At 37.4% G+C, this 18,662-nt stretch overlaps 1 protein-coding gene across 4 annotated transcripts in view; it reads left to right on the forward strand.

Moving 5' to 3' along the window:
* Nucleotides 1–16,205, forward strand: part of PTPRQ (protein tyrosine phosphatase receptor type Q) — a 148,854-nt gene extending 132,649 nt beyond the window's left edge. For all 4 annotated transcript variants that reach the window (XM_076333599.1, XM_076333610.1, XM_076333619.1 and 1 more), the window contains 8 exons: nt 2,894–2,984; nt 4,399–4,475; nt 6,962–7,096; nt 7,209–7,334; nt 9,561–9,709; nt 11,516–11,651; nt 15,331–15,454; nt 15,741–16,205. In XM_076333599.1, the coding sequence (XP_076189714.1) occupies nt 2,894–2,984; nt 4,399–4,475; nt 6,962–7,096; nt 7,209–7,334; nt 9,561–9,709; nt 11,516–11,651; nt 15,331–15,454; nt 15,741–15,778 (876 nt within the window). In that variant the 3' untranslated portion in view covers nt 15,779–16,205. The remainder of the gene's footprint in view (nt 1–2,893; nt 2,985–4,398; nt 4,476–6,961; nt 7,097–7,208; nt 7,335–9,560; nt 9,710–11,515; nt 11,652–15,330; nt 15,455–15,740) is intronic.
* The last annotated feature ends 2,457 nt before the right edge of the window (nt 16,206–18,662 follow it).

An 18,662-nucleotide genomic window follows, 5' to 3' on the forward strand; every position in this document is an offset into this window, starting at 1 on the left:
ATGTGATGAGAAGAGAATCTAGACGTCGGAATGGATCTGGATCCATGTCTTGTCAGAAAAGAGAAGCTTAAAGAAACCATAGGGAGCCACAGTAACTGATGGTGGGCACCACCTAGCTGATATTCAAACTTCCAGCTTTCCAGATGATTCATGTATCTCTCAGTACCTCTGGGAAATCAAGTTTTTCTAGTAAGTGGCAAATTACTGAAACAGAAATACTTCTGTAAGTGTTTTACGATAAGTTCTGTTCATGAACAAGAAAGTAAAATACCTCCAAATGTCACCACAGTACCATAAAAGTACTACAGTAAACAAAATGCAAATTAATTATTTCAAAGTTTTATGAGTCTGCAAAGAAATATGGTTTCTGTAGCAAATTGTTATTGAATCTGGGAATCCAAACAGTCTTCCCCCAGTTCTGAAAATAATCATTTAGACTGAAATCCATACTGCTGCAAAGAATTGGTATAAGGCTTTTGGGCACTTGTTCAGATATGGAAGCATCATTACAAAAATAACATAATCTGATTCTCTATTTCCTCTCTACTACAAAGTACTGTACAACTACTTCTATACTAGTTAACTGGCAAGCCAAGACTCAGAAGAGTGAGGCAAATGAGGCAAGTTAAAGTTCACATGACATGCACATGATACGGGATCCCATGGCCCGTAACACCTGCAAAATGCCATAGACGTTTTGTCTATGTTCCCCCTTCATGCAAAATTCAATGACAGTACTTTTGTGGGAGAGTTTCAGCTTTCTGAATGAGAGGAATTTTAACAGCTCCACCCTTAGCTGTGTTTTACTGTTATTATCAAATCCTGGCAGGAATGCACAGCACTCTGTCTGAGAACATGGATCTTTCTCCAGGTTCAGTTGTAGGATTGGGGCTTTACTTCTCTAAGGGATTAATGAGGCAAAAGGCAGATGCAACTGAATAGGTAAAAGAAATGTGCTTTGATTATGGCAGAGGTTGATTCAAAGGCAAGATTTTAAAATAATGAGTGCCTTTAAAGATATTTTTCTACAGTGTGTTACAGTCCTTCATTTAGTTTTGTATTTACTTCATGTTTGTTAACCATGTTTTTTAATTCTTTAACGTACAGATATAAAAGTAAAGTCAGCCATTCTTTGTAAGGTGATTTTAAGTCAGAAACTTTCTTTTTAGAAGGTGCATAATGATAGACTTTTCATCCCTAGGAAACATAGATATTTAGAGAGATTTTGAAGGGTGTGGATGGGGTCTAGTCCCTTGTTAATTTTCAAAGGGAGATGAGCATCTAGTTGTTCTCTGCAATTCTTCCCCTAATTCTTTCCCCAAGGAAATAGGTGTCAGAGCTAGGAAGAGAAGTCAGGTCCCTTGTCTGAAAGTCCTTTGCTTTCATTGTGAAACCATCTTTCCCCTTCCGTACAGAAGCACCTGCAGTTATATTATTGAGGATATAACTATAGTAGTCCTCATACTTCAGGCCATAGGATTTTTGTCAGATGGTGAAAGAAACAAATTTCTTATGGGATAATATTGCATATAATACAGTTCAAGGGTTTTGAGCTCTATTTTCTATGTCAGACATTATCCATTGTACAAAATAGGATATCAGATTAGATGATTTACTGACTTGGTTTATTACATCAGTTTTTAAATTATCCCATTTTGCTAATGCTCATGTTAAATTATTCTTAATATCTGAACCCATCAAATAAAGCTGACAAAATATTTGAATTAGCAATGAAAGAAAAACACTGGAATAAAAAACACTCCTGCTTTTTCCATTTTTCGTTACCTCTTTCATTTATTGATTTATTAATTTGCTAATAGTTGCCCATTAGATTTTATTTATAGAAGACAAACTGTCTCAAATACCTGGGAAAAGAGCACTTGAAAATAATTAACATTGAATCTGATAGTAGGGCTATCTGCCCCACTTTTGGAATTAGCCCATGTGGAGAGTAACTGTTAATATTAAAAGACAAATTTGAAGGGATTACTCAGCACAAGCGGCAAAATTTTGTATTGTACTCTTTCAAAGCAATAGGTAGATCTCTTCATTTGTATCTTAGATGTTGAAATAGACTTGCATATAACATTTGTCAAACAAAGGGAAAATCTATTACAGGTAATGTAGTTATTAACTTAGAAATTCTGGCTGAATTCTGGCTTTTCTAAGAGTTTTCTATTCTCTTATCACCATTACGAGATCATCACATGAATACGTTTTCTCCATTAACAAGTTATGAAGTTGTCTCCACTCTTTTACTCAGCTTTGGAAATTATACCTATTTATGTACATAAACACCCCCATCAAATAAGTTCCTCAATATGAATTATTTATCCATCTCTGCCCTTCAGTAATAGAACTAATGACCAGTTATGAGACTGCAGTACAACCCAAAATAACTCTTCCCACCCCTTTCACAAACAGTCCTGTGAACAATAGCTAATTGCCAGTTGTCTCAACTTAATTAAATTCTCATCAGTTCTCATGCTGTGGCAAGAACTCTCCCAAGCTACAGGAGTCAGGAAAAGGCATTATTCAAGAATAAGGCTGAGTCAGTAGGGCACGGTAACCAAGCATGTGACTTCATGAAAAGACAGAAAAGAACTACAAAAGGTGATAGGCTGGCTTTATCCAGACTTGTAAAGGTGAAAGTTCATGTAAGCTTTAATTGTTCAACTTGACAGCATTGTCTGCAGCGCTGCATCTAATGTTGCTGGTGTAACTGGGGTTGACAGCGAGGTGGAATGCTCTGTAATGCTTCCAGCTGTTCCTAGAAGTGCACGCTGTTGCAGAACTAAAGAATTCTTCTTCTTACTGGAGTGATTGTGTGATTTTTTATATTCACTGAAGGTGAAATGCAAAGGTTTGCCAACAAACATTTATTCCTCTACAGGAACTTCCCAAGTTTCTTGAAGACCTTGCTTCAACTGATGCTGATCTGCCTTGGAACAGGTCTAAGAATCGTTTCCCAAACATAAAGCCATGTATGTGTGTTTACCAATCAACTCCTCCGTTTTGCTCTCTACCTTCAATAGTGCAGCATATATTTGGAATGCAACTGTATTTTTGTTTGATCTGTCTTTGAAACGGCAGAACAATCATGTCCACATTATGAAATAATTTTCTGTCAAGCAATCTGTCTTTTCATTGTGTTTTTTTAAAGACAGTTTTATTTGCAAGTAGCTTTCAACTTGCTCTCACAAGCTTTAATATGCAGGTGCAAGAAACTGTAGCCTCAGTAGTTTCTTAGCTTTGTAATTCAAGCCATGTAGCAAACTCTTTAACATTCTTCCTTGGTTTTTTCCCCTTTAGTGAGAAGTAATTTTTTTAAACATATAAAATCCACATGTTTGTGCATTCAGCTACCTCAGGAGCCTGGGTATGCTTTCTTGTGGATATGTGTACATGTGCAGCAAAGGTTCCACAGAAGATCAGAGTGACTGTATGATAACTTATAAGCCAAGGCTAGATTTTATCACAGGAGACAGGAGTCTGTCTCTCTGTACTCAACACTGCTTCATTTTTCAGTTAATAAGACAAGAAATGTCATTATTATTTTAGGCATTAGCTGTGATGTGAGATGGGGAGCATGGCATTCCTTGGTTAATAATGCTACATTCTGTGCTATTAACTTTTCAGAGCAGCTGTTCCTGCTATCTACTGCCTTGTTCAAGACATACTCTAAGTTACAGTCACTAAAAATTGATATTCATAACATACAATGAAATATAAACAGATGAGTTTCATAAATCTTTAACTTGTATTGGAATTTTTTTCACGAAGTTGAGGACCAAACATCAAAATTTGGAATGTTTGCTTTCAGCATTTACTTATTCACATATGACATCTTTCCTGGTTTTTGTCATTCCTGCATACACACCATGGGCCCCAATCAGAAACCCTCAATCATTATTTTTTTTCTGTAATAATGAGCTTACCTTATGTAAAAGAAGTAAAAGTATATAAAAGTGCCAGGGTCTGGCACAAATCTGTGACCTGGACAGCAAGTATATAGGAAGGACTGTCAGACCCCTGACCCTGCTGTCTGATTCACACGGAAGTTGTCTGTGCTAGAACAACACGGCTTAAAGGACACGGACTACCTTTAGGCAGAGTATCCTCCGGTACATACATCAAATTGGAGGTTTCGGCACGTTCACCATTTTAATTAAGAAGTATTATATTAAAATATGTCTGGAACATTAAAGGATGACCATACAGTAATGGAAATTGGTTAAATTCCCTTTGTAATTAGTGTTCTACTATGTCAAGTATTGTTAGATTAGCAACAATAACAGTACTTTTGATTTCTTAGCACTCCAGGAACACTTCTTACATGCGTCTATGGTTTTTGAACAATCTTTTAGTTAACTATGTTATCTATTATTTCCATGATAGATAATAACAACAGAGTAAAGCTGATGCCTGATGCTGGTATTCCTGGATCTGACTACATTAATGCCAGCTACATGTCTGTAAGTAGAAAGTGTCTCACATTTTTACTATATTTGTTTTCTGGTAGAAGAGAGAGTCAAAAAATAACTTGCAAGAAGAACAGGATTCTAATTTTTCTTTCATTCACAACAGCTACTGTTGCCATGGCATTGTTCAAGTGACTCCAGTGGCATCGAACATGACTAGCTAAAAATATAAATTAACCCATTTTCATTGCTAAGCAATGATTTTCAGTAATAATCAAAACTGCGTCCAGCAAATTACTTTCTATAAATTGTCTCGTACCATTATCATTAAAGATAATAGTGAAACTCCCACTGAGGTCAATTGTTTAGACAGGCGTTATTTGGTGTCTTGATTCAGGAGTTGGAGCTATTGTATATGAATAGGACAATGTAAAGATGACTGAACTGAAAAGTTTCATAGAAATGGCTAATAGTTTTGGTGAGCGGGATTGGTATGCCCCTTATTATTTTGTGAAAGTTATGATGGAGGAAAATGCAAATAGGCTTCCTGAAGAAGAAACTAGTATTATATTTCTCATCCTTGGCTTTCTTCCTAGACCTTCCATTTTCTAATTGTATTCTCAGTAAATTCTTCATCTATATTTTCATCTCATTTTTGTCCTGTTGAAGCTCAAAGTGTGACTAATAATCATGCATTTAATTTGTTGTAGCAGTGGCTGGTGGTCTCACATGAGGTCAAGACTTGATTTGCACTAAGCATTATTCAAACACATAGCAAGACATGCAGACTGTAGTCTAAACAGATGACACAATGGCAAGCAGAAATAGTTATTTCCAGGTAACTAAGAGACATTCACAGAGAATGAGCAATAGAGCTGAGAGCATCTTCCTCTCTCATTAGCAAAAGCTGTTTATTCCCTTTATATGGAATGTCCTCATTCTGACAGTTAGCAGGTAGGAAGAGCCATGCCACATTGTTACTTGATGCTGGGGCTAAACACAGAACCACTGAGAAGGAGACCAGACAGCTTGGAGCATGGCCTCGTCTTTACCCTTCCTGCCACTAGCTGACACGCCGAGGCTTAGGCAGGGAACACTAACAGCAACTTCCAAAAAGCTGCAGCAAAAGCCAGCTGCAGAGAGTGTTCCCTGCTGAGATTTTGCCTGTCTTTACTGCATACAGGCATCTCGCTTCAGGTCACCGTTCATCAGTGAACAGACAACCGTAATGTTACCATTTCTCAGGGATAAAGCTTTGCCCTTTATATGCTCCCACTTGCCGTATTTGTGGATGTGTAAATATATAAATGCTCATAGCTGTAAATATACAATATCTCTGTGTGTGTTTACATGCCTATTTATCTAGGTGTATATACATATGCATACATATAAAGAGAGGGAAAGAGAGGTCTTGTATATAGTTTTAACAAATGGGAACTTGGCCGCTACTTTTATTTTCATTGGTTAAACAAGACAAGTTTACAAAGTCAGTAACTGAACTGTGAGCTTTGCATCCCTGAATTATAGTTTCTCACCTCACTCTTAAACTAGGGAGGATTAACATAGTTTCTCACTGCCACCTGTTCTGTATATTGTAGATGGAGTAAGTAACAGGCAGATGTGAATTACAGGGCTATAATTCCAACAAGGAGCTTCGGTGGTGCTATAAACCACTGTGTCAGTGGTTTTGAGCAATAAGCAGAACTCTGTGATATTATAGACTGCTAGCTCTACAGCATAAATTTATTGCTATTATTGCTATTGTTATTTTAGACTTTCTGTAGTACATAAGAGTTCCTGTCGGGTACGCTTAGTTTCTTTGAGGAAACAGATCCATGAGAACCCATGCACCGACAACATTTACACAGGTTTTTTTCAACAAACTTCCTTCCCCACAGGTTTTACATTAATTTATAAATGAACTAAACGGCAGAAGCCAACACTAAAATAGAAGTCAACCCCTACAGTAGGTTTCTCAAAGACCTTTTATCAGAGATCATTTGTTTGAGTAAGCTCCATCCCTAAGTTACAGCAGATCCCTGACGATCACTGGAAGGACAAGGTCATCAGTGTGGTGTATAGCTTGCACTAGCTCTCAGACCATTCCTTAGTTGTTTCCCTGGCTCCGCTGCTCCTTAGCCCTATTTAATTCTACTTTGTTGGCCTCCTCCTGACACAGTTCTTGGTGGCCTCTGGCTGGATCTACAGATATGAAGGCTTAGATATTTTTAAATGGGAATTACTGACCTGCTGTCCCTGTAATTTCTCTGCCAAATGCATTTCTATTAGGATGGCATTTCCCAAACTTTATTAGAGCATTGGTTCATAACTGATCTGCACAGTGGAAAAAATACCATTACTTCCTTAGGTTTCCAAGGCCATCTGCCATGCAATGGTCAGCCAGGCCTATGCCAATTCGTTTAGTATGTCTGACAAGGTTCTAGCCTTAGGCATGATAGCTACAGGCACAACCATGAGTCACATGCAAACTGTTTTTTTCCTTGCCAGCCATTATGTATTAAATATTTTCTTTTTCTTAGGGTTATTTATGTCCAAATGAGTTTATTGCAACTCAGGGTCCATTACCAGGAACAGTGGGCGATTTCTGGAGAATGGTGTGGGAGACGAGAGCAAAAACACTTGTGATGCTTACACAATGTTTTGAAAAAGGACGGGTAAGTTGCCAGTGTACCAATTAACAGCATTTGATATAATTGGAAATTCTGTATGTAGCTTCTGTCAAGATTATAATATGATCATTGTTAATCAGTAATCATCTCCCTGCAGATAAGATGTCATCAGTACTGGCCAGAAGATAATAAACCAGTTACAGTGTTTGGGGATATAGTGATTACTAAATTGATGGAAGATATTCAAATAGACTGGACCATCAGAGATCTAAAAATTGAAAGGGTAAGCCAGAACTGGAAGCTGATTTAATAAAACCCATCCAACACCTCAAAGAACACCAGATGTGCTCCATCCCACCCAACTATCCCTCAGTATTATTCTTTTACTCTTTTAATGCATATGCATTGTACTGCCTGCTTTTCCTGCATTTTGTTTTCATTCCTGGGTGTTGGGGTTTTTTTCTGAGAATTTTCTCCAGTTTCTGTCACAAATTGCTCAGATATGTGGCTGACATGCTATGAAGGGCCTATCAAGGTTACTGAACCTCTGGTCTGGTGGGAGGTGAAGTTTCTATTTGGACACCTCAGTTGTCTCTTCTAGAAAGGATTAATCCTAACCATTCTGGGATCAGACAAATCCCTTTGAATGTATCCCTCTCAGATTAAAGGGCAAGATTCTCTGGTGCAGTGCAGCTGTTTTTCATTGTACCACCAGTTGTATTGGCCTCCACCCCCAGGAGATTCATTCAATATAAATGAGAATCATCAGTATTACTCCCACTCTTTGTGCTGGGAAGGGGGGTGGGAAGTACAGCATAGATGTTCATCTTTGTCACGATCCACAACTATAGTTTCCACTCTTTGGAAAAATTATCACCCAGCGTTAAGTCAGACCAGCAGGTGGGCTCAGAAAGCAATCTGGGCATAATGACCCAAGGTGAAGTCAGCCTTCTTGCACTCCCGACATTGACCTGTGTTGTATGCGGTGCAGCCAGATCCTAGGACCTGAACTCGGCTATCCAAATACATGCATTACCATCCTGTGGCATGTACATGCCACAAAAGGAACACAGCAGTTAGGGGATTGTCTCAGGGGTCACCCCGTAAGGATATGTTGTGCACATAGTACCGGACGATTCAACATTTTAAAATGAGTGAGAGAAGATAAACTTTTTTAAGCTAAAATAAGACATAAAGTAAACAAGACTGGAAAAGGGACTATTTAGAGTAAAAATGCATGCCAGCAAAATGCGGTCACCTATGTTCACCGGGGTGAGGCTGAAAAGAAAAGAAAAGAAAACATAACCTGAATTGACTAAGTGATCCATTTACTATAGCTGAACTACCCTGCACAAGAAGCTATGTCCTTTATAAGCATGTCATTAAATGTGCCATATTGCTGGCTTTAAGATTGTACTTCATCGTCCATTCACAAATGGATGGATTCTTGATGATCTTCCAGTGAAGGTAAAAAGCATATGTGAGGGAAATCATTCACAGTTATTGCCATATTGCATCCAAGGTCACTTCTCTTTTGGTTTTATGTTGATCAATTTTAAAAACATAGACCCAAAGTAGTTGCTACACATAATTGTTCACAGTTGTTCAGTGTTTCTTGCAATATGAAAAGAGCAAGTGGTTGTTTAAAAATAAATTAAAAAGTTGGAACTGGTTCATTACACAGCAGTTGATTAAACTGTGGTACTCCTTGGTGCAAGATATTGTGAATGCCAAAAACTTACAGGACTTCATAAGATCTGGAGAAATTAGTATAAGAAAATTCTGACAAGTACTATTAAATTTCAAGATACCATCTCTGACTGAGGCAGTTCATAAGTAACAAACTATTAGGAATGGAAAGGATATTCTGTGGAACTACAGATACATTGTTGTCATGTTTTATAATTTTCCCTATGAACTTCCCTTGACTACTGTTGGAAACAGGATATTGGTCTAGACAGGCCTTTGGCATGATCCTGTGCTTTTATTCTTATGTCCTTCATAGTTAATTTAGATATCAGATCATAACCAGCTCTTTTCTTTGAGTTACTATTGCTGCTGCTCTGATTGAGAGGACATCAAACACTTAGAAAATATGTTTGTGTTTACCAGCATATGTGTGTTTGCCTCGACTACATTAGATCAGTCTTAGAATGGTTGCTTTTCCCTAAATAAGTTTGTCAGCCCAGTTCACTAAACTTCTAAATGAGCTATAGAAACTTCAACCTGTAATCTACAAATTACATTGATACAGTGACTGAAGTCAAGTGGAGAGTGACTGCTGAAGTCATTAGTACTTCCTGAAAGATGGACTTGATGCCATCTCTCTCAAAAAACCTGCCGTAAGATCTGTGCGCAACAAATTATCCCTTGGCACAAGTACATCTTATAATTATTAGGCTATTCTACCTTTCTTTTTTACGTGAAATTGCTGAGAAGTTTACATGTAGCTTACTGGATCTTCTGTCACATTTCTTCTGCAAAAACTGCCTTATTTTATATTTTTCAGCATGGAGACTGCATGATGGTGCGGCAGTGTAACTTTACTTCTTGGCCAGAACATGGAGTCCCTGAAACTACTGCACCAATTATCCATTTTGTAAAACTTATCCGTGCAAGTCGAGCACATGATAATACACCGATGGTGGTTCACTGCAGGTAAGCATATTCACCAAATCATTATTTAGTATCTTATAATTTGAAGCGCATATTAATTCTCAGGGAAGTTGCCAGAAGAAGAACGATGAAAACTGAGTGCACAGGTATGGCTCTAGTATGGACAGCAGTGAAGGTTTCTCTAGCAGTGCCCATAGTCCTTTCTAGGACGTAAAATGCCAAAGTGTGTCTGATCTTCCGTTCTTGGAAATCCCATTGAGGTAATGTCAGTGAAATAGTTACTTCAACAATTACCGTAAGGTATTGCTGGATTTATCTCAATTTTCCTCTTTATCGTAAGAAGAGGAATAGCAACTGACGTGTTGGTTTTAATTACTTCTATTATAATTATAGCTCTTCTTAAGAAATAAGTATTAAAAATTGTATTTAAAATGTACATGCCACATATCAAGAGGAAGAAACTATTTGGGAGCCACAGACAATGACAAATAGGAATAAGGGTTTGCATATGCGAGATTTCAAGCTTGGATGCCTGTAAACAGCTAAAATCTATATTTAGGCTCTTAAATAAATGGTATGGTGGTTAGAGGTGTTCAGCTGTCATAGTTCCCATTGATTTCATACTCAACACTCTTAAACAGCTATTTCAAAGAGTAAGTGTGTGGGGAAGGCTAAGTCTTCAGGAAGGTGGTGAGTGTGTCTGAATTTCGTATGCAGGTCAGCGTTCCCACCAAATGAGTGGGCAGGCTCCAAAATAGCCATCTCAGAGGCCTGCGATTGATTCTTTGCCTCATTCTCACTCAGTGTGAGTCTGGGAATATGCGGAAGGAAAAGCTGGGTTTGGTGCCACAAATCTCTTCCCTAACTGTCCAGTTATCATGCATGGGAGCCCTTTCTGTTTGTCCTCAGTGTCCTACAGGTGCCACCCACAATGGGTGATAAAGCCTCATTTTATTTGATATCATTGTCATTGGCAGTTTGACATTTCCCTCTACTGCAGGGGCCAGAGAGACTGTTACAGGAGAGAACTACATGGTCTTCATGTTTTGAGGATGCTTCTGTGCTCTGGGGCCCCTCTGCAATGAATCCTGTCCCCTTTTCACAACACAGATACATAAAGGGGCCAGCATGGGCCAGATACGCCACCTGTGCTCAAATTCCCGGTGTTATAAAGCAGCAGTATGTGTTCTCATATCCAGAAAGCTTATTCATTACTTTCTGCTCATTAGATCTTGCAGGTTCAAGAGAGTTTTTCTATACAATTCCTGATTATCTGCAGTGATATACTCTGCATTTATTACACTAATTGCAGAGAAGTCTGATAGTGATTTTGAGAAAATCCTATTTGTTTTCAAACCTTGAAATAAAACAACACTAGCTACCAGCATGCCTTGCACACACATCCTCCTTTTAAAAGTGTTTTCTTTTCAATGTTTTGCTAGATCCCATGTTGTTTTGTCTCAAATACCAAAAGCATCACAGAATCCAGGTGTGATTTCACAAAATCTTGTGATTTTTTTTTCTTTGAATTAGTGAGCTCCAGAAAATTCACAGAAAAGCTGTGGGACCATTTTTCCACTTATACAGGTTTGGTTTAATTATATCTCATTTGTCCCATGCAACCCCTTGTAAAATCAAAATCAGAACGTGGCTCAAATCTAGATTTCACTTGATCCCATTCAGCAAGGAGACACACACACACAAAAGTAAATACTGAAAAAGATTGATTTTTTTCCAAAGTTTTCTATTCACAATAAACTTAATTTAACCAGAATATTCTAAGAAAATATTTTATACTAAAAAAATTAACATAAAAACTTTATTTTATCTTGTATATTATGTTTGCAGTGCTGGTGTTGGAAGAACAGGTGTTTATATTGCACTTGACCATTTAACCCAACATGTAAATGACCATGATTTTGTGGATATCTATGGACTCGTAGCTGAGTTAAGAAGTGAAAGAATGTGTATGGTACAGAATCTGGTAAGATTTATATATTTATCTATTCTGTTTTCCTGTTGTTAAAAAGTTAGTCATCTGATCTCCTACAAAACAAGACTAGAAAACTCATAACAATCATCCGCCTAATACATTTTCTACCAAATCCTGCTTTTATTTGGATTTCAAGCATTGTGCAAATGTATTCTTTTTGTCTATTTAAGTATATTTGGCCAGCAAAGTCTTGACAAGTGCTGAAAAGACTGCTGAGGTATTTAGTGTTTAGAACCTAAATCATAATTTCTCAGACTTTGGGAAAGTTCATTTCCAGTTTTGGGTGGAGAACAGTTGTTAAATAAAAAATGGATTTGCTCGTGCACTACTTAATTTGACTTTATTTACTACTTAACCGTATTTTTTTGTGTATGTATATGTAGCAAGGTCCTCCAAACTTTTCAATATTCACTTACCTTTGACCTCATTAATGATTCCTTGATTCTTTTTAAATTGCTTCAAATAAAATAACACATATGGATAGAATTAAGCACAGACTTCAGAGTTTGCAAAATCAAGGCAATGGTGGGGTTTGGGTCTAAAAAGGTGCATTTCTGGCAGACTTATTGAGTATGGATATAAGTTAGTGATGACCAGCTAGTAAGGAAGACCTCTGCTGTACCTGGAGATCTGGGTATTTTTAAAGGATAGCAGAATTTAAAGCTAATCCTAAACACCCAGTGGAATGGAAATCCAGCTCTATTTGCATAAGGCTTCTGGCCGTAAGTCTCCTGTAGGCCAGATCTAACCCAAGGCTGCTGCCTGAAGCCTTTGAGTACGGGCGAGCAGTTTCAGGATGAACTTCCACATGACTGATGGATTCAAACTGATTTTAGTGTAAGGAGACTTGTTCCATTAGGAATGCAATTCTGCTGTTCTATATCATGTCAGAATATACGAAAAGTGTGTCAGAATGTACAAAGCGAGGTTAACCTCTCTTCAGCAACTGCACTTCAGATTTTTTGAGACCTTCTGGTGATACTGTGTCATGCTGTTTCTTGTAAGGTGCTGTCTGATTACCAATTGCTTTCAATTTTTCCTTTTGAAGTCTTGATGCAGCTAAACAATTGCCAGGACTTTCCTGTGATGATGAATTCTGGAAATACTTTTTTTGGTTGTTGTTTTACACTTTTGACTAGAAATAGAATCATCTGAAAATAAGGCAAAGGCTGGAAGACAAATTAAAGGGACGCCCCCCAAAATAAAATCTTAAAACAGTAAGACATTTTATAAGATCAGTGTACATTTTTAAAATGTGTATTATTTTTGCGTACTTCTTCATTTGCATATTTTGGCAGAGGCTAGAAAAAAATGTGCCAAAACGCAATAGAAAACGATGGTCTCATAGTTCTGATTTCCAAACAGATCAAGTATTGATCTATATACTAGCTGCAAAATCCTGAGACAGGTTGTTCTCTGTCCAGGCCATTTCTAGCTCATGTTTGCAGGACTACAAAATGCAGATCAGCACTAAAACTTGCCCAAAGAGAACGAAATCTTGTAAAGTTTTATGGCGGATTCAGTAGTCAAGCTATTCTGACAGTTCTGTTATAAAACACTGTTTAGTAGTCTATAATTCAGATTTTATGTGATCAGCACAGAAGATATGAAGAGGAGCAATTCCTTCCCAGAACTCAGTTTAGAGATCCCTCAGTCAAACTGTCTGTGAGATCTATGAGTAAAATAAATAAAACCTGGTTGCTCTCAGAGCTGTTTTTTGCTTGATTATAGCTTCAAAATAGTTCTCCTTTTGCCAACAGAGTCACTCTCTGTTACTGTAGCCAATGGGCACAGAATGGCCCACATCTGTGCAATTAAACACCTCTGCAGTTACCACTCTCTTCACAAAAGACAGCTGCATCCAAGTTCTCTATAGGGATTGACCCATAGTCTGTAGTAACTCCTGAAACACACCTGGAAATTATTTGAGATAGTGCTGGTTCACGTGGATCAAAACTATGCGAGGGACTATCCAAACAATTTGAAGTAGTTTGGATGATCAAGTTGCACCGGCTGGCGATGTACCCGGACACTTTAATTCCCTGATGTAGATATAATTTCAATATCCTGGTACTCTGCCTGGAGGCCTGTACATTACCAAGGCCTGCCCTTGGACTACTGGTGAAGTGCATAACCTAATCTTTAGTGAACTTTTTTATTCTCTCTCCCACTTCCAACCATAAAAAGACTTTCAAATAATTAAGAATGTCATTAACTGTAACTGGGAAAATAATTTGTCACACATACATTCCCCAGGTATCCTGCTTCACTCTCCCCTGGCAAACCCAGAAAGATTTTCATTGCTACATGCTCACAAGTAGCTGTATGAACACGAGAGATTATGGAGCTTTCAGAGTCTTCTGAAATTCAGAAACCTTCTGAATTGGAGCAGCCAATCTAAACTCCACTGAAACTTAAGACCTTCATTCTAGAAATCCATATTTGTCCAGTGGATCTGTTAAAGTTTATAATCTTGCCAAGACAAGTACAAAGGCTAGTTTGAAATAATGCCATGCTATTGCTTCAGTAAGCAAGCTATTGAAAAGTGTAATGGTACTGTGTACTCCAGGGGCCTGTGAAAGTCTGTTTTAATTACCCATGGCTCTGGAGCTGTGACCCTAAAACATATCCATGTAAACAAAGTTCTCTTATAAATCTGAGACACTTGAATTGAAAACTGATGGCAGTTCTGAAACAAAATAGCAATTATTGAGCAGAAAAAGTACACTAATGTATTTATCCGTGCAAAAGTCAAGGAAATTAAAATTATTTTGGTCATCTCCATCTGTGGAGATGTTCAAAACCCGTCTGGACAAGGTCCTGGGCAACGTGCTTTAGCTGACCCAGCTTGAGCAGTGGGAGTTGCACTAGGTGATCTCAAGAGGCCCCTTCCAACCCAAATGAATCTGTGATCTGGCTCATTTTCTGCGTCTACATACACAGTATTTCTCCTATGTGAAGATATGCTTAATCCATTTATTTTCTTTCTGTCTGTTTTCATTCTTTTATTTCATTCTTTATTTCATTCTTACATTGCCTTTTTTAAATTTTTCTCTCTTTTCAGCAATCATTACCCAGAGTTACTTTATGTCCTTGGAAGTGTCAGATTAACTTTAGTTGCCCACTCTTTGCATTATAGTCTGTTAAAAATGATGCTACAATCTAAGAAGTATCACTAAAAATAATGTGTCTTTTTGCTCTTAGCAATGGTGCATGCTCCTAGAACATGTAGATTTACTTGAACTTTTGCATTTGAGTGCACCCTGCTGGTTTTCTCTATGCTAGAAAGAGGGAGATTTTCTCATCTAAATATTACATTCATGTGGTTCAGTTTCTTCAGTCTGAATCTAGTGGCAAAAAGTAATTAAACAACTTTTCGTAGAAGAAACCTTTACAGAAAATTGTGGAACAGCCTATTAGTCTCAGTTGTGATTCATCTAATTTCATATATCTTGCTGGGCATAAGAATTAACATGTTTTGACAAATTTTAATGCATTATGCCTCATAATGAATGAAATCACATCAGGCATATATGAAATGCTGAGGTTGCTGAGTTAAACTGCAGTTACTTTGAGAACATCTAAATGTTATATAAAAAATTAAAAAGTTTTTTGGTATTGGAATTACATTTTTCTTCTAATCAAGCATCTTTAAATTCACATCTTACAGGCGCAATATATATTTTTGCATCAATGTGTATTGGATCTGTTGACAAGCAAGGGAAGTAGTCAGCCCATATGTTTTGTAAATTATTCGGCACTGCAAAAGATGGACTCTCTGGATGCCATGGAAGGTAAGGAGGTACAGATTGTCTCAAATATTATTTTTTCCTAGCAGGTGCATTGACTTGTCCAGACTAAGAAGCAGAAACAAATACTTTGACATGCATTTTTTGGCTTCAGAAGTGTAATTTTCTAGCATTTTGCTGCCCTTTAGTCTCCCTCATGGTAATAGTCGTTGCTCAAGCTTTCCACTTTTTTCCCTGCAATATCTTTTAAATTCAGCCGAAAGAGTTATCTGCCATTAGTTACTGTTTGTTTACAAGGCAGGTTAATGTAATGTATCTGTTTCTTTTGTAGGTGATGTGGAGCTTGAATGGGAAGAAACTACCATGTAAATACTGAGACTAAATATTAAAGCTAATGCGATTTTGAAAGTCAAAGTCATATTTTTCTAAGCACAGGGGCCAAAGTGAATTCCCCTATTTCGATGATTAAAACAAACACAGATGATTGAAACAGCTTTTCTTCTATCAATGTGCCTTCATAAATATGTTAAAGTATTTTATTCAGATCACTGAGCAATAATGATTTGGAGTACTTTTGCACAGACTGCACTTCTGGTGTTATAGGAATACTGCATTCAGTATGTATTTAAATAGAAAGTGTGTTTGAACATATTCCTTTTTTCCAGTTATCTTTGTAAAAGAAGAAAAATGAGCCAAATAGGATGTAAAAATTTCATATTCCCATTGAACTTATTTTGGTGTGAATTTGCTGTGTTCTTTGTGTTTTGGTTTTAAGTAAAAGCTACAGTTCTTTGAATCATTCTTGCTAGATTGGTTTCAGTGTTGTCAGCTCTTGCAGATTAATTCCAATACCATCGCAGTGATCTTTACCTAAATGTATGTTCTTGGGTTTTGAATCTTTTTTTACGAGTGGTAGCATATCAGCTCACGATCCTGAACAGCTGAAGAGTCACCTTCTGACATGGGGAGGATTATTCAGCTTTTACACAGCACACAGTAGCTCTTCAGGGACACTTGGGGCTATTTAAGCTATCATAATCAGTGGGTTGTTTTTTTAAATATACAATGGTGATTGCATATGTTCAGTGCTGAAGAAAGTATTTTACATTCCTGCTACTTTTTAAAGCAGGTAAAACAAAGTAAAACTATAAATTTATTATATATTGTAATGCATGTCAGATTGACTTGAGTAATAGAATGTTTATAATTCATTCACATTTCTCGAATATAACACTGTTCAGTATTTTGAAAGGTTACACAAAATTTAATAACTATATTTTATAACAGAGTTGTCAAGTAAAAAAGTTGTTGCTCCTTTCTCAGGTTTGGCGAATCATTGTAGACACTGAAAAGTATGGGAACTAGTATTTGGAGATGTAATAAAAGAAAACGTCTTCCACTCCCACTGCTTATCATTATCAGAAATAAATCTGAAACAGGAATGAGAGAAGCAGGAAGCTGTTACCTGAGAAGCAAAGCAAAAACTGGTGGAGTAGGAAGACTATAGAGAGAGAATTAAACTGCGTGCCCAGGTTTTACATGGAAGTGACAGCATTCAATTGATATTATTGCGGGGGGGGGGGTTGCTAAGTTTTTCTCTGTGTAAAGAAATGTATCATTCTGAATAGTATTAAAGCTGTGACCTTAATCTGAGATGCAAAACGTAATATGCAAAGATGCAAAGAGACTTTGGAGTTGCCGTCTTATACTCTGTTCAGACGGAAGAAATCCATAGCCTTGTTGAGGCATCAAGCTCAGGAAAGTCAGACAAACCTCTTTAGAACCTTGACAGACATATGTGTGTGGGTGTGTTTGTGCGCGCGCCCTCTGAACAGAATAGTAAATGAACAAAGCTTTTCCATCTCTTAACTGCAGCTACCAGACAGAGGATGCTATACAGTATGTAACCTGGTATTTTTTCATAAGTAAATGACGGTAGGTATTTGATGTCTTTCTAGAAGCTGGCAAGGATGGTGCAGTGAGGACCCTTTGTAATTTAGCAGAAAGTGCCAAATATCTAAAATGAAAATCAAAAGACAGCATTTAAGGAGATGGAAATGGTCTACAGAGATATTTTGGGCACTCTGTCTTTCAGGAAGACTGACGGTATTGTAAACATCACCTGTCAGGCTAAAAGGAAAACAATGCCTTTTAAAGCTGGATAGAGGGAGAGAGAGGTGATGTCCACAGCTGTTCAAGTCTCTGGCAAAGCATTCGGTACAGCTCTAGTTTCATTTGGTTCCTATGAAACATGTGTTCTTCATTTATTATACATGTACTTTAAAGTATTCTGACAAATTGCTTATAGGGACTTACAGATGTTTTTCATGATCTGTATTTGTACTTGGTAGCAGTACATGCAGCACTGTGATAAATTGACATTATAGAGTCATAATCTTGTATAATCTTATATCCACAATGGTGGAATATCTGTATGTGTGTCATTCCTCTTTCGATTGGAGGAAAAAGCTAAGAAGCCTTATGCAACTTACAGATGAACTCCAGAAGTTCCAAATGTGCTTAAGTGTTTTCTTTTATAAAATACTTCACGATGAAGATTCCTACATCCTCCTTTAGGGGACCTGCCTGTGGTCAAACACGATATTCAGTAGCATGCTTGTTTGACAACTTAGTAAGATACTAGAAAATGTGACTCTCTTTCCTGTAGAGGCAAAGTGAAAAACTGAAAAGTAATTAAAGTGGTTTGTTGTACAATTTGATGTAAGCAATCTCATACGTGCTACCTGGACACATTTTGTATTGTCTTTAGGGTAAAAGCCAATATTCAGCGTAAACTGGCCACAACTTGTAAGATACATGGTCAGGGAAAGAAATATCTCCAAGCAATTCTCTCCAAGAACTGGTTTTCAGTATAAATACAGCAGTAGTTCACTGACCTTCTCGTGTGCCTGCCAATGATTTACAGGGATAGGGGAGCATCTGTATATCAGGAGATCCCCCAGACCTCTGTTCAGTCGTGAAGAAAGAATTTCCACATAGTCTCTTGTCTTCTAGCCCTCCTTCCTTTATGCAGTGGCACCTATGCTGGTGCTACTGACAGAACTGGAGATCTGGAGACAAGCAGAATTTGTCCAATTGCTATTTTAAGAATATATATAACACAGCACACCATTTTCATTTTTAATTTTGCCACTCAATTTTCTACAGATTCTTGCTGCTACTAATATAGCAAGAGTATACTCTATCAAAATTAGAAACTGAATGAATAAAAACTGGAGAAGAATACACAAAT

This window comes from Aptenodytes patagonicus, chromosome 1, assembly GCF_965638725.1.
Source record: "Aptenodytes patagonicus chromosome 1, bAptPat1.pri.cur, whole genome shotgun sequence".
Lineage (NCBI taxonomy): Eukaryota > Metazoa > Chordata > Aves > Sphenisciformes > Spheniscidae > Aptenodytes > Aptenodytes patagonicus.